Genomic DNA, 13,196 nt, shown 5'->3' with positions numbered 1-13,196 from the left:
AAGTGTGTTAAGGGGAGTTACACTGTATGGCAGGCATTGGTTATTCATTTATATTCTGCAGGAGAATCCATTTTATTCATAGCTCTTGGAAAATGTTCATGGAAACTTTTAGGGAATTAGGACAGCTGGTCTAGCAGACTCTGGAGTCTGTAACACAGCCGGCTGGCCGGCCGGCATTCCCAGTGCCAACTGGCTCAGTAGCAAGTAGAGATGGCAACTGTGATTTTGGCTTAGGAAACCGTGTATATATAGAAGATGACTTGATGACAGGCAAGACTCAATAAATCTGGTGACATAACTGAACTCTGTTAACTACTGTTTGGTCAGATGGGATTAAAGATCCCCCTATGTTTCAATTAAAATTCATTGTTTTGTTTCTGGATGTTTTTCCTTCAATGTAAGAACTTAGTATCTTCTTCTCATTTAGTATCTTCTTTTGGAATATCTGTCAGGACATTATTTTAACAGATGATTGAATTAGATTTCAGCTACTGTATGTCATTGCTGATCTTTAGTCATTGTCAAATTTCAAATGAAATGTCATCTGGAAGTAAGTCATATGCGAAACTACAAGAGCTTGGCTCTGCATCTGTCAGTAGACTTTGTGAATTATCCGATTCCCTGAGATGCTGTGGATTTCTCACTTCATTGACTGATTCTTTGCCTTACAGTACAAAAATAGAGAAGGAGAAAAAAGAGCATGCTAAGCTGCATGGGATGATCCGTACAGAGATAAGTGGAGCTGAAATTGCAGAAGAAATGGAGAAAGAAAGAAGAATCTTCCAGTTACAGATGTGTGAGGTAAAATTCAATGTCAAATTCCTATTATTGTTCTGCTAATGTTTTTAGGAAAAATTTGAAAAACACAATTGAATGGCAACTGTGATGTTAAAGGGAAATGCCAAGTTATTAGTGGACTCCCATTTGTTAAAACACTTTTTTTATCCCGATGTGCTAACTTTGCAAGGACTTTAGATCTTTTCTAAATTAACTTAACAAGTAAATTGTAGAATAAATAAATAACACAAAGCTCAATTAAATGCTGAGAGATTATAAGAAATAAGCCTTTACACTACAATTTCACTATAAAGTTATTTTAAGCCCTAGATCATTCTCTGAATTGTTCCCTATGCTGACAGCTGTTGCGTTATTATGAGGAGAGACTCCAGTCTAGCACACTGTTGGGCTGGTGCTGAAAAAAACCTGCTAAGGATGGAATCCAGTTCTCTTTCAAGATGTTTCAGAATGTTTCTACTTTGAAATATGTGTGATTTTGCAGTATGTTAAATCTGATGTGAATATTTTTGGTTTGATTCATTTAAGGTCATGTCAGGTTCCATGGTTTGGAACTCAAGTTGGTGTGTTCGTACTTTCTGTGTATTAACTCGGAAATATACCATGGGTGGTTTCTTCTGTTTTCGCTATGATGATTAGAGCTAATTTGACTCATATGCCAACACAGCCTAACAGCACTTGTCCTAAATAACACTTTCAGTAACTGTATGCACTGATGCTTAGTAGAAAAGCTTCACATTCCTATAAGGTGTCAGACTAAATTATTCAAAACTGATGAAGGGATTTGAGTAACCAATAAGCATATGGATGTTGCCAGCTAATTGCCCATCTGTATCCTTCCTAAGAAACAACCAGGAACAGATGCTTCTCTCCTCCTATGTCACAGTAAAGCAGGAATTCACTTCAGTCAGTTGTAGTGATAATAAAATGCAGGGTGAAGTCTGTGAAATTGAATCAAGTTACCTTAAATATGGAATAGCTGAAGTATATCCTGTATTTCTTCAGATTTAAGGGAAAAGAAGTTTATTCTACGTTACCTCTGAATAGTCATAAAAGGTGACTTTGTTTTGGTTTTGTTAGTAAATCAGAAGTGTGACATATTGAAGTTGTATTGTAAATACAGTTAGTTCTCTATAAATTGTGAAAGTGAACCAAATACCAGATGCCTAAAGCTCCATTTTAAATTAACAGGAGCTCGAGAGGTGATTCTTCTAACTAAATACTATTCAGTGAATGTGTGTCCATTTAGGCTAATCATCTGTTCACCTGAACCATCATAAAAAGCTGCAACATTGAAAGCTGGCACTTGGATACCACTTTATTTTAGCAAGTTTAATACGCTTAAGATGTATTCTGGGTAGGAGAAAACTAGATGCGTTAGAACATTGCTTAGAAGACATTCACTTCTTTGCTTGGAGGTCACTGTCTAACCAGGCATTAAAAATTGTCATCATTTAATAGACGGTTAAGGACTCCTGTAAACATTTGGTCAATCTTACTTCTGTTTGCATGGCTGACATCTTCTGTGCTATGGCATTCAGGGGAGGAGCTGTTGCTTAGTATGAACTTTGTGCCTAATGCAAAAGGACACTAGTTGCCCTTTTTTTTAGCTTAACAGTAGATTTTTAAAATCTCTGACTAAACTGTAATTTGCTGTAATTACTGTGTATAAGGAATTGATAGAGAAAACAATAAAATCAGAAGGCAGATTTTAAAAATGGTTAAAATAATCCCTCACTTTTTTGAGTAAACTGCTTTCTTCCCTAATGACATCTATTTAGCAATTAATTTAACAGCTAGTGAGATAGATACCTAGATGGGCTGCTAGGTTTAAGAATGGATTCTAAATTTACCACACAAACCCTTTTATGCTTCCTTTGACAGCGGCTTTCCACAGGAGCCATGAAGGTTGTTTTAACAATTTGAAATAATCATAGTGAAGTATCCCCACAGAGTATCAAAATCAGCAGTGACAACAGTTGGTTTTATGTGATTAACTCTTGAAACCACTGTTTGATGAATTCTCTTTTAAGTCTTCTATAACTGAAAATAAAATGTTAAAAAAATACTGGAGCAGTAATAATTTCTTTTGTGAATTACTTTTTTAACAGTACCTGCTGAAAGTCAATGAAATCAAGATTAAAAAAGGAGTGGACTTGCTTCAGAACTTGATCAAGTATTTTCATGCTCAATGCAAGTATGTTTTAGTTTTCTTTGTATCTACATAATAACTGGACCAATGTTTTGTTTTAAACTTTTGACATCATAACACTTTTCTAGATTTTTAAGAATATATAGAAGATTCAACTGTTCTCGCTGACGTCTTTTGACAAATTGCTTTTATCATAGATTAGTCATTGTTTTTGTTACTGTATTCTGAAACATGTAATGAGGTTGAGCTAGTCCCACAGAATATAATTGCCTGTTCCAAAGGAGTGCTGCACAATAATTTGGCATATTTCACAAACTACTCTTGAAACAGAGCTATTAGTTTGGTCTGTTAGTTAGTGGTCCATTAGTTTTGATGGGGTTTTTTGAGTGTATCTGGCAATGATGTAAATTAAATCTGTGCTCAAGAAAAATAAATTGCATAAGCAGTGGGATAAACCTGTATTGAAGGAATCATTCCTTTTCAAATTTATTGAAGGACTTGGTAACAAAACACAAAGCTTTCATTAGAATGATATGCTTTTTTATGGTGGTCTTACAGATCAATAATAGAGCAATAAAGTCATAGCTATAAACTTGAAAGAACCACTGTTAATCTGTTCAGATCAGTAAATTTTCATCTTAAAAGACCAGTGTGCATCTACCTAGGTTTTCTCCCTTTGTAGCAATGTTACTTTTAAAATGACTTGTAGTATGTCATTTACCTGCTCCATCCATTTAATAACATTTCAACAACAAATGCTGTGTTATATTTTCACTTTCATATCTGCTTCACAGAGCGAAAAATATTTTCTGTTGCAAATGGTGCGGCATTTAATCAAATGTGCGTATAATTGTGGTTTCTCAAAATTTCTTTTTTAATTCTCACTGTTTTTAAAAAAGAAGAGCTGCAATACTTGGCATAGGTAACATTACTGTGCCAATACAAAAAACCCATATGATACAGTGAGATGTAGCATATTCAGTTTGTACACAGGCCATATTTAATGATTGGGAAACAAAGAGATTCCTTCAGTAGGAAGATTGTATCAGACATGAAATTATTTGGCTCTAAGAAGTCACAATTATTTTATATCTACTAGAACTTTTGCTGTTTTACAAATGAATCTTGCTTTTTCTGGGCCTTCAAAATGGGGGTGAGAAACTTTATTTAAGGTGAGAATGAGGAAAACCTGGCAGTGGATTGTGGCAGTTATGAATCTAACTGGGGATTTTGCATGTTAGAATAAGCTATAACGGAAATAAAGCGGATCGGACAAAGATGCATAGAAAATAAATGTTTAATGTTTTGATGTTTATGGCATGGCATAAGCATATGCATATCTTGCTCTGGCAACTTTTTCAACAGAAAACACAAAGCAAAGTTTAATAACAGTTTGCTTTTTGTTTTTAAGTTTCTTTCAGGATGGGTTAAAAGCAGTTGAAAGTCTCAAGCCTTCAATTGAGACACTCTCGACAGATCTTTATACAGTGAGTAGCAACCTTTCACATTTGTGTTGTTAAATTAGTTTTTGGCAGTAGAACTATGATCATTTTGTTTCAGGTTGGCTGACTGTTTCAGTAGTCAGAATTTTAAGGTTTTGAGTACATTTTTTGAGTAAAAGTTTGTTTTAATATCATATTCAGAAGCCTTAGCTTCAGTTCAGAACCCCACTGTGTAAAATGCTAGGAAAACAGCCTTTGCTCAGAAATGTTTACTGACTAAGTGGAAAATAACATATGGTTTCAAATTGAACACAAGGAAGCAGAAACAGTGTGAGGCAATATCAAAGTCTTAACCCAGCAACATCCCTAGCCATTACTGAGTTTTCTGAAGATGTAAAGGAAAATAAACTGATCACGTTATCTTTTTTCTTTGTGTTTTCATTCTTGCTGAACATATTTCAGAAAAATGAACCAATTAAGTAGCAAGTTTGCAAGAACTGGGTTGAAAAGAAACAGTAATGTTATTTTTGACCTGTGTTTTTCTTCATTCAAGATTAAACAAGCACAAGATGAGGAAAGAAGACAATTAACACAGCTCAGAGATATTTTAAAATCAGCGCTCCAGGTTGATCAGAAAGAGGTGAGCATATAAGGTGGCTTAACTTTGGAATACCAATTTTAATTACTTTTAATGTCATGTTAGTATTTGAAATAGAGTTATTTTAACTTATATCAGCCATTTAATTTCTTTTCTTTGTTCATCTTTGTTTTGATGCTGATATTGAATGTTTCTGACAAAGGTGGTTTGGTTTTTTTTTAAAATAAATTCCCACTCAAAATATGAGGCTTACTGCAAAATAATTTCTTTTTGTTGTCAATATTGCAAAATACTTTGAACTAACAGACCATGGTGCCTATGTTGTTCAAACTGAGAATGGAAGAACTTTGGCAGTATCAAGGAGACCCCATTAGTACAGTCTTACCTCACAATAATATTCCAAACTGTATAAAGATTTTGTAAAACTGAACTTCAAATCCCAAAACATCTCTTGTCACCATCTGCAAAAATGACAATTAAGTTTTGACAGTTTTCAAACATGTAAGAGCTGGGCCAGTTTGGCAACCTAACAAATAAGTATTTTTTTGAGTTTCAGTTATGATGGCTGTTAGATTTAAAGAATTCTGGAGTAGTTTCATTTGGCAGACTCTGATCTGGAAGCAAATATCTTTCGTATAATCTAATCCTAAATACTGAGTCTACGTTTGTTTCAGATTGCTAGTGCTTTCACTTCATATAAATAAATGCCAGCCAGTTTCCTTTGTGTGGCTGCCGGGCCATGAGTAAGTGATGAATGAACTCCCTCCCCCCTTTTCAGATTCTTTTTCTGAGAGGGATCACAGTGAGGTAGTTTAGTCTGTAGAGCTCAGACTTCCTTGACCATTTCCAATCTTGCTTTCATCTTCCCATAGAGGTTATGGTGACACCTAGCTCTTACCTGGTGGCCGGATGATGGTTGTTGAGCAACCTAATCTAGTAAAAGATGTCCCTGCCCATGGCAGGGGGGTTGGACTAGATGATCTTTAAAGGTCTCTTCCAATCCAGACCATTCTGTTACTCTATGACTTACTGATAGGCTTTTGAACAGTCTTAAACTCTCTTCACTTTGAGGTGCTGTTTGTTACCATGTAAGTTTGTGATAATGACTATTGTGTACAAAGTCCCATACGGTTTCAGGCACTTTCTTAGGTTCTGCCTGGCATTTAGGACTCACTGAGGGGTGAGTTTGCTAAAAACTTCAAAATTTGATCTCTGTGGAATGAAATACCAGTGATCCTAGTGGAAATGGTGGCTACTTTGGATTCACCATTGATTGCCCACTCTCAGTAAGGAGTCTTTGTTGTTTAGGGTGTGTTAGCAGGCTTCCTATTTTATTCAGGTCTTTGTTCAAGAGAGATAATAGAAGCACCTGGGTTTCATGGTTGCTGGGATTGGCTTCTCTATGTTTACCTGTTTATCAATGATACTGATATTAAATATATATGGAAGATGTGGTAAGCACACATCTTTTCACAGAATGGAATATGTAATAATACACGTAAATTTATTACTTGTACTGTTTTTTGTTGCATTTAAAAATACAAGTGTAAAAGATGCTTTATGCTATATTCATTATTTATTAATTTTGAAAATTTAGATATAGGTACTTATTTGCAAAGCATGAGAAGTACTATAATTATTTGTATAGTTTTTTTAAAACATCAATTAATCAGTGGGATGCCAAACGATCTTGATATAATTTGCTGTACAACCCACTAATATTATTCTTATTGCACTGTAATTTCCTTTACTATAACTGATTTCTTTTTCCTTCCTGAAATGCATTTACATTTTGTGACCGAAGTCTAGGAGAGTAAGTGTTACTATGTTTTAATGAAAATAGTTGGCATGATTTCCATTCAGGTTTCAAGAAACTGGATTTTTCCTCTGAGCTTTTTTCTGTTGGTATGAAAAGACTTGTTCTTTTCTTCTCCTCTTCTGTTTTACCAAAAAGGAAAAAAAAGTTATCACATTTTTCTTGGGGAAGAAAATTGCTGTAAGACAAATTGGTAGTTTCCTTTTCACTCTCTTTTGGGAATTAAATCCAGTTGCTTGATTTAATGTTCTTGCAAGATTTTGAACATATATGTATTTTTATTTAAAATGGATATCATGTATGAAATAATAGAATGATAGAATGTGGACAAATACTGTTTCTGTTGTGTTTAAAAAAAAAAACAAAACCACACTCATAGTGAATCTTTTTTGTTGTGCCTGTACACATGATTTTCTCCTGCACAGAACTTCCTCAAACCTGGTTTGGATTGAAACTTCTTTTTGAAACATCATTGTGTGTACACCTCTGTAATGTTTAATTTTTAAACTTTTATTTTTCAAACTGTAGTGCTCCTACAAGTTTCAGGGTCAGCCTTAGAGTTGTATTGCCTTAGTTTCTCCTTCACATGTTCTCTCTGAAAGTAGCTTTACTGTAGTGTTTAGATTTTGCTTCTGCTTATTCTACATGTTTGGTAGAACCTTTAATCTGTTTAGGTCACTACAAAATAGGATAAATTTTATGTTTCTTAATGAAACTTACTGTAGCTGTGCTATAGGAGAGGCTGCCTGCAGGGGGTACTGGCAGATACATAGTTGGAGGCTCTGTGGGGCTGTAATAGATACAGGATGGATTTCTGAAACATCCTCTTGGCAATGACCTGCAAATTCAAGAGAAGCTCAGGCTCTTGGAGAGCTGTAAGGGCTTTTTGGCAGCTTTATGCACAGGAGCAACCCGGACAGTCTAAAGTCTTGCTCCGTGGGAGCTGTGGAACGGCTAGCCAGAATTTGCCATGTATAAATTAAAGCACCTTGTATTGAAAGTTCCATTGTGGTAGTGGAGCTGACAAATGGGTTTTTAGATTCTCTTATCAATAGTCACAAACCATTACAGAATACTGTTTTCACATTTCTTCCATTTTTAGCTATGCTATTCAGCTTGATTTAGAAGTCAGCTGGTCTTTATAAAACTTTGGACAACATAATTTCAAACCTCTTTATGGTCAGTGAAGTGATTCACTATAAACATGCTGCAGTGAAATAACACTTTTTTTTTTTATATATATGCCTATCTGTATTTCAAAGCTGATAAAGTGGACAAAGTTCAGTTTCTTAGGCTTGTGTACTTCAGTCTGCTCTGATCTTGTTATATTCAAGAGATATTTAAGATGACAATATGCTGCGCTAGGTATGTCCTATATCCTGCAGTGATCCATTTCTTCCCATAGGTAATGTACATTGTTCCTGCTCCTCCAGTAATGCTATTGGGTCTGATCCTGTTATCTGTGATTTGTACTCCTGTTATGTGCAATATGCAAACCAGAAATAAGGGAAGATCCTCTGGGGAGCCTGAATGTGGAAAGGGTTTGCTGAAGTTGCCTGGAGGATGTTAATTCCAGTATGGCATCCCGTCTGTTAGGAGCTAGATCAAAATCATGAACTTGTTTGTCAGAGAGCTGTGGAGAACCATCATCTGGCAATCACCTTGGACACTATTGATTTGGACGTGGCATGTACCAAGGATTTAAAACTGAAAATCTCCTTGTCTTCCTTAAATTCTTTTCATGAAATAGTATTAAATTTTTTAAAGATACTCTCCACAGTAATGAATGTGTGGAAATACACGTCAGCTACAGCAGCTTCCTCTCTGGTTGAAGTAAGGCAGGAAGCTTGTGTTACTGGCTTGCCAGTTTGGCCACACACAGCAGCCAAGTGTAAACAACAGCTGAAGAGAGTAGCAGAACTGCAGCAGAAAATAATGTGCAAAAAATAGCAGCACAATCTCAAGTAATGGGAATGGTGCTGTGGGCAGGTGTTGGAGGTCATTTGAAATCTTTACATAATTGAGGATGTGGAGACTGAAATTAATTTCCTGTAAGGCCTCTAATCTTCTTAAGAATGGCGTTCCTTTACTAATGGGAGGCAGAGATCAAGGTGTTGGTAGGACACAATAGGCAGTATCAGATCAAATTTTCTTCAGAAGTCAGTAAATGTATGCATGCAGTGGTTCTTAATGAGTGACAAGAACTCTTTTTAAATTTTTCTCTGTTTTTATGTTGGGCAGCCAGAGTGCAAAACCAAATCTATGTAAACAGGCTGGAGAGGAACAATAAACAAGAGTGGTTTAAATATGAAGGGATGCTCTGTTAGACATAGATATTTAAGTGGTCTGTAGTGCCTTTAAAAGCCTTGAATGAATGTTGTAGCTACCTGATACAGCTTCCTAGATCACTAGCTGAAAGACAGGGAAGCGGGCACAGGTTGCTTCTGCTGAAAAGGAGCACCAAGGAGTGCTGCAGCCTGCCTTGACCTCAGGTCATGGTTCTCAGGACCACTGAGCTCCAGCACTGTACTCAGGATGAGCCTGAAATCCTGCAGCCTGGAAGTGTGGAGTCCTAAGTGCACTGAACAGGGATGTAGGTGGTAGCTCTGTCCCTACCATCGTATCTTGGACCTGTCATGTGTTGCCTCTACAGTTGAGGATCCTGAAAAACTTTGGCTGCGCTAGTAGCTTTGGTAGCAAGATGTGCTACTGGAGCTTGTAAAGGAACAGCATTCCATCTGAGCTGGCATTCACTGGGGAGAATCACAGTCCCAAGTGTGTTCTTGGTTTTAGTTGGTCTTTTTCTCCAGCTTATATCCAGAGATATCATATACTTAGGCTAATAAAGTGTATTAAGCTAATTGCAATTAGAGAGAAACTATCTCCTTAATTCATACATTTAGATCACTCTATATATTTTATCATGTGTGCACTCTGAAAACCCAAAATTATGTATTTTGTGATTGTAGTCCTAGTATCTCTGAGACACATAATCTCATCTTTTTAACAAAAGAGATTTTTTTTAATCAAATCAGTAAGTTTATTTCTTAATAGCTCTTAAATGATGACTAGCTGAGCTATTGTAAGCAAAAACTTAACTGAGCTGCTTTCTTGGTGTTTTTTTTCCTCACTATACTTGTATTATCTGCCACATATAATGGAGGTGTATTATGTTCATAGAGCAAAAACAGTCGAAAAGAAAATAATAAATATTATCAGTGGTAGTCATTGTTACTGTATGCATCAAAAAGTCCATCCCATCATGTTACTGCTGCTAGTATAGCATGACATATCAGATTCCTCATTATGAGGTTCTTATTTTTTTTAAGAAGCTGGGCTCTTGCAGCAGTGGGTCCTGCCTCTGGGTAGTTCTGAGAGCAGTGAGAAGGGTTTAGTTAATCCTGTCCCAGAGTTCTACTTTATTCAAGATATTTTGGTTGAAATTATGCTTCATATGGAAATAAGTTTTCAGTTTCCCTGTATGTCTCCTGAACCTTGTTTCCAGGATGTCTCTTCTGCTTTTCAAAACATAACTTGACTCAGTTTCCACAAGGAAAACGCCTTCTTCAGATTTATGTATGTAACTTTTTTACAATGGAAGGGTGCACTAGGAGTTGCAGGTAATAATAATCTTTAGTGGTTTTACACTGCGATGTTTGCATGAATTGGAAAACACGCTGCTCAATTAATTTTTGCTTTAAAAAGCCACATATTAAGGCCGATATTAAAGCTAAACAAAAGCAAGTAAGAGGATACTGGCAGGTGTTGATAATGACTACTTCTCAAATGGTTTTTGTACCCTTTTAAAAAAGAAATTAATCTTGTTCTGTCTTATTGTGGAGGGAAAATGTGCTTCGTTTGCCCTGTAGGATTAGAGCAGGAAGGAAAGGCTCTGAAACTCATTAATAGGGGGATATTTGATCAAAAGTGTGGAATGCATTACAAACTATGTTCTGTATACTTCAGGATTCTCAGATTCGCCAGAGTACAGCTTACAGTTTACACCAGCCTCAGGGAAACAAGGAACATGGCACTGAACGAAATGGTAGTCTGTACAAGAAAAGTGATGGGTAAGTACTGCTGGATTCTACTGAAAAAAAATTAGGTCGTAAGAGCTGAAGCAATGTAATACTAAATATATTAAAAACTGAGTCACCATTTTTTTTTTTCCCCCCTTTAAACCAGAATCAGAAAAGTGTGGCAGAAAAGGAAGTGCTCAGTTAAAAATGGTTTTCTTACAATTTCCCATGGTACAGTAAGTATTTGTTTACAGTATTTTATGTACATGGTTGCTAATACAAAAAAGCAAGATATGCTGGTCTATATTTATAGTTTGGAATTAGCTAGACTCCTGATGCAGCATTTTGAATATGATGGATACATTTTTTTAAGGCAGTCTTTCATAAATATATCAAGACATATATAGTATCTAAAAATACAACTGTTTTAATGCTCATGACTGTTAATGGGAAAAAACGGCTTTTTTAATGACACAGTTCATGTAAACTGTTAATATTTTACAAGACTATCTAAAAACACAAATTCTGCTTTCATTTTTTGGGAGAAGATATGGTTGGGCGTTAACCCGTCTTTTAGATATGGGTTAAAGAACTTTTTATGTTTACAAGACAAACTGAGAGAATGCTGAATCTCTTCTCTCCCCCAGATTTGCTGCTATATGGTAATCTGTTATGAAGGTAGTTTTCCTGGGGAGTAGCTGGGGATTGGGGGATTGAGGAAGATCAACTCTGAAGGCAACTTCTACCAGAATGACAAGAGAGAGAGAGAGTTAGAAGTCCCTCATTCTTTGCTATCAATATTTGAAACACATTAACAAACTTAATATTTATACTTAAAGTTTTAAGACTTTATATCTTCGTATTTTTGACCTTTTACACTTGGTTTTGAACTCAGCTGATTTTGCCTTCCCATATCTTTTCTCTTTTTTATATTGTTTTCTCAAAACTTTTAAGAAAGTTTCTTAAGGCAGAAATCAAATCAGTGACAGTATTTCCCATTCTTGATCTAATAAACAGTCCTGTTCTTGATCCTGTTATGAACTGTTCTGTTCTTCATCCTGTTATGCCTGTTGCTATGACTACAAGTTGACCCTGACAGCAAAAATGAATCAATCCCTCATTTGTGCATCTAACCACAAGCTGTTGCCTTCTGAAATGACAACCAGGAGTTAAGGAGGAGTGCAGAACCAGGCCTGCAAAGTAGTTGTTACTACAGCTTTGGAATTGTCCACCAGTTTATCCCTGTTTTCATCTAAGTGCGTAGCAGTGGATCTTTGTCAGAGAAAAGTCTATTGGTGTGTCTATACTGGTGTCTCTGTGTGCTGTAAATGCGCTTGGCATTGGACATGCTATAGTGGTACTAGTGGGAGTGTAGCTAGGGCAGCTCAGAGCTGGCAGAGGCTACAAAATCCACTTGTGGAGCAGAATGTTAAAACTTTCACATGCAAGTACAGCTACTGAGTCTATCAAGATACTGTTGTTCTTCTCTTTTAATAAACTGTCTACCAGATGGTCTAACATTTTTAGAAGCAGTGAGTTCCCACTGAAATCAGTGGATCTGTACCTGGAAATCAGTTGCTAAGGTAGATACTTCAGTGTGAATTTAGGTATCTGGGTTTCAGAGGTTTGGTCTTAATCTTTTTATATTACAAAATAAAGACTACCTTCTTGTTTTAAAATACACTCCTAAAATGTATTTTTACTTATTTGCTCACTTTCCCTTTACGCATTGATGACAGTTTTGTGTAAATAATAATGCTTGTTTAATAGACATTAAAATGGGTAGAAGTGGTATCTGTTTGTTAAAAATTTCTGGGCTGCTCTGAGTGTCTTCTGAGACTTCTGAAGCAATGACATTGATTTCCAAGCTTTCTGAGGGTTGATATTTCATGGTCTCTAAAAAATGATGTGTCATTCTCTCTTCCCAACTGTTCATCAAAATAAACCATCTCTCAGAAATTCAGTCATCGGTTTTGCTTGCTTTATCAAATACAAATTTGTAAATGCTTTACAGCTTTCAGTGCTTTAAAGGCTAAGTATTCTTCGTGGATTTCTGTTCTTTGGTCATGTAGCCTCTCTTTATGACCGACTATTTCTTCAGTTAGTTTCTAGAACAGCTATCTTCTGGCAGTTGCAGTTGCTGTATTCTGACTTAAACTTGCCTGCCAAGGGTTCTCCTGATATGCATGGGGACAATATGGTTGGTTCTCTGTCAGTCACCCAGCTGTAACACTGAATACAGGTCTGCATTGGCATATGTGCAGAAGTTATCCTTTTAGATAACTAAACGTTTCGAAGAAATTAGCATTCATAGAGCGACGTGCAAGGTAATGGTTGATGGAAAAACAGACACTGCTTCTTTATGTAGTTAATT

The 13,196-nt window shown here is 36.1% G+C and overlaps 1 protein-coding gene across 7 annotated transcripts in view; it reads left to right on the top strand.

Annotated features, from left to right (window-relative positions):
* The window catches only part of ASAP2 (ArfGAP with SH3 domain, ankyrin repeat and PH domain 2), a 92,892-nt gene that overhangs the window by 48,289 nt on the left and 31,407 nt on the right, over nt 1-13,196 (top strand). For all 7 annotated transcript variants that reach the window (XM_074895666.1, XM_074895670.1, XM_074895665.1 and 4 more), the window contains exons 6-11: nt 672-801; nt 2,907-2,992; nt 4,359-4,434; nt 4,943-5,029; nt 10,770-10,873; nt 10,989-11,058. In XM_074895666.1, the coding sequence (XP_074751767.1) occupies nt 672-801; nt 2,907-2,992; nt 4,359-4,434; nt 4,943-5,029; nt 10,770-10,873; nt 10,989-11,058 (553 nt within the window). The remainder of the gene's footprint in view (nt 1-671; nt 802-2,906; nt 2,993-4,358; nt 4,435-4,942; nt 5,030-10,769; nt 10,874-10,988; nt 11,059-13,196) is intronic.

This window comes from Athene noctua, chromosome 1 (assembly GCF_965140245.1).
Source record: "Athene noctua chromosome 1, bAthNoc1.hap1.1, whole genome shotgun sequence".
NCBI lineage: Eukaryota > Metazoa > Chordata > Aves > Strigiformes > Strigidae > Athene > Athene noctua.
Note: the sequence above shows the minus strand (reverse complement) of the source record. Positions and strands in the feature narration are given on the sequence as shown.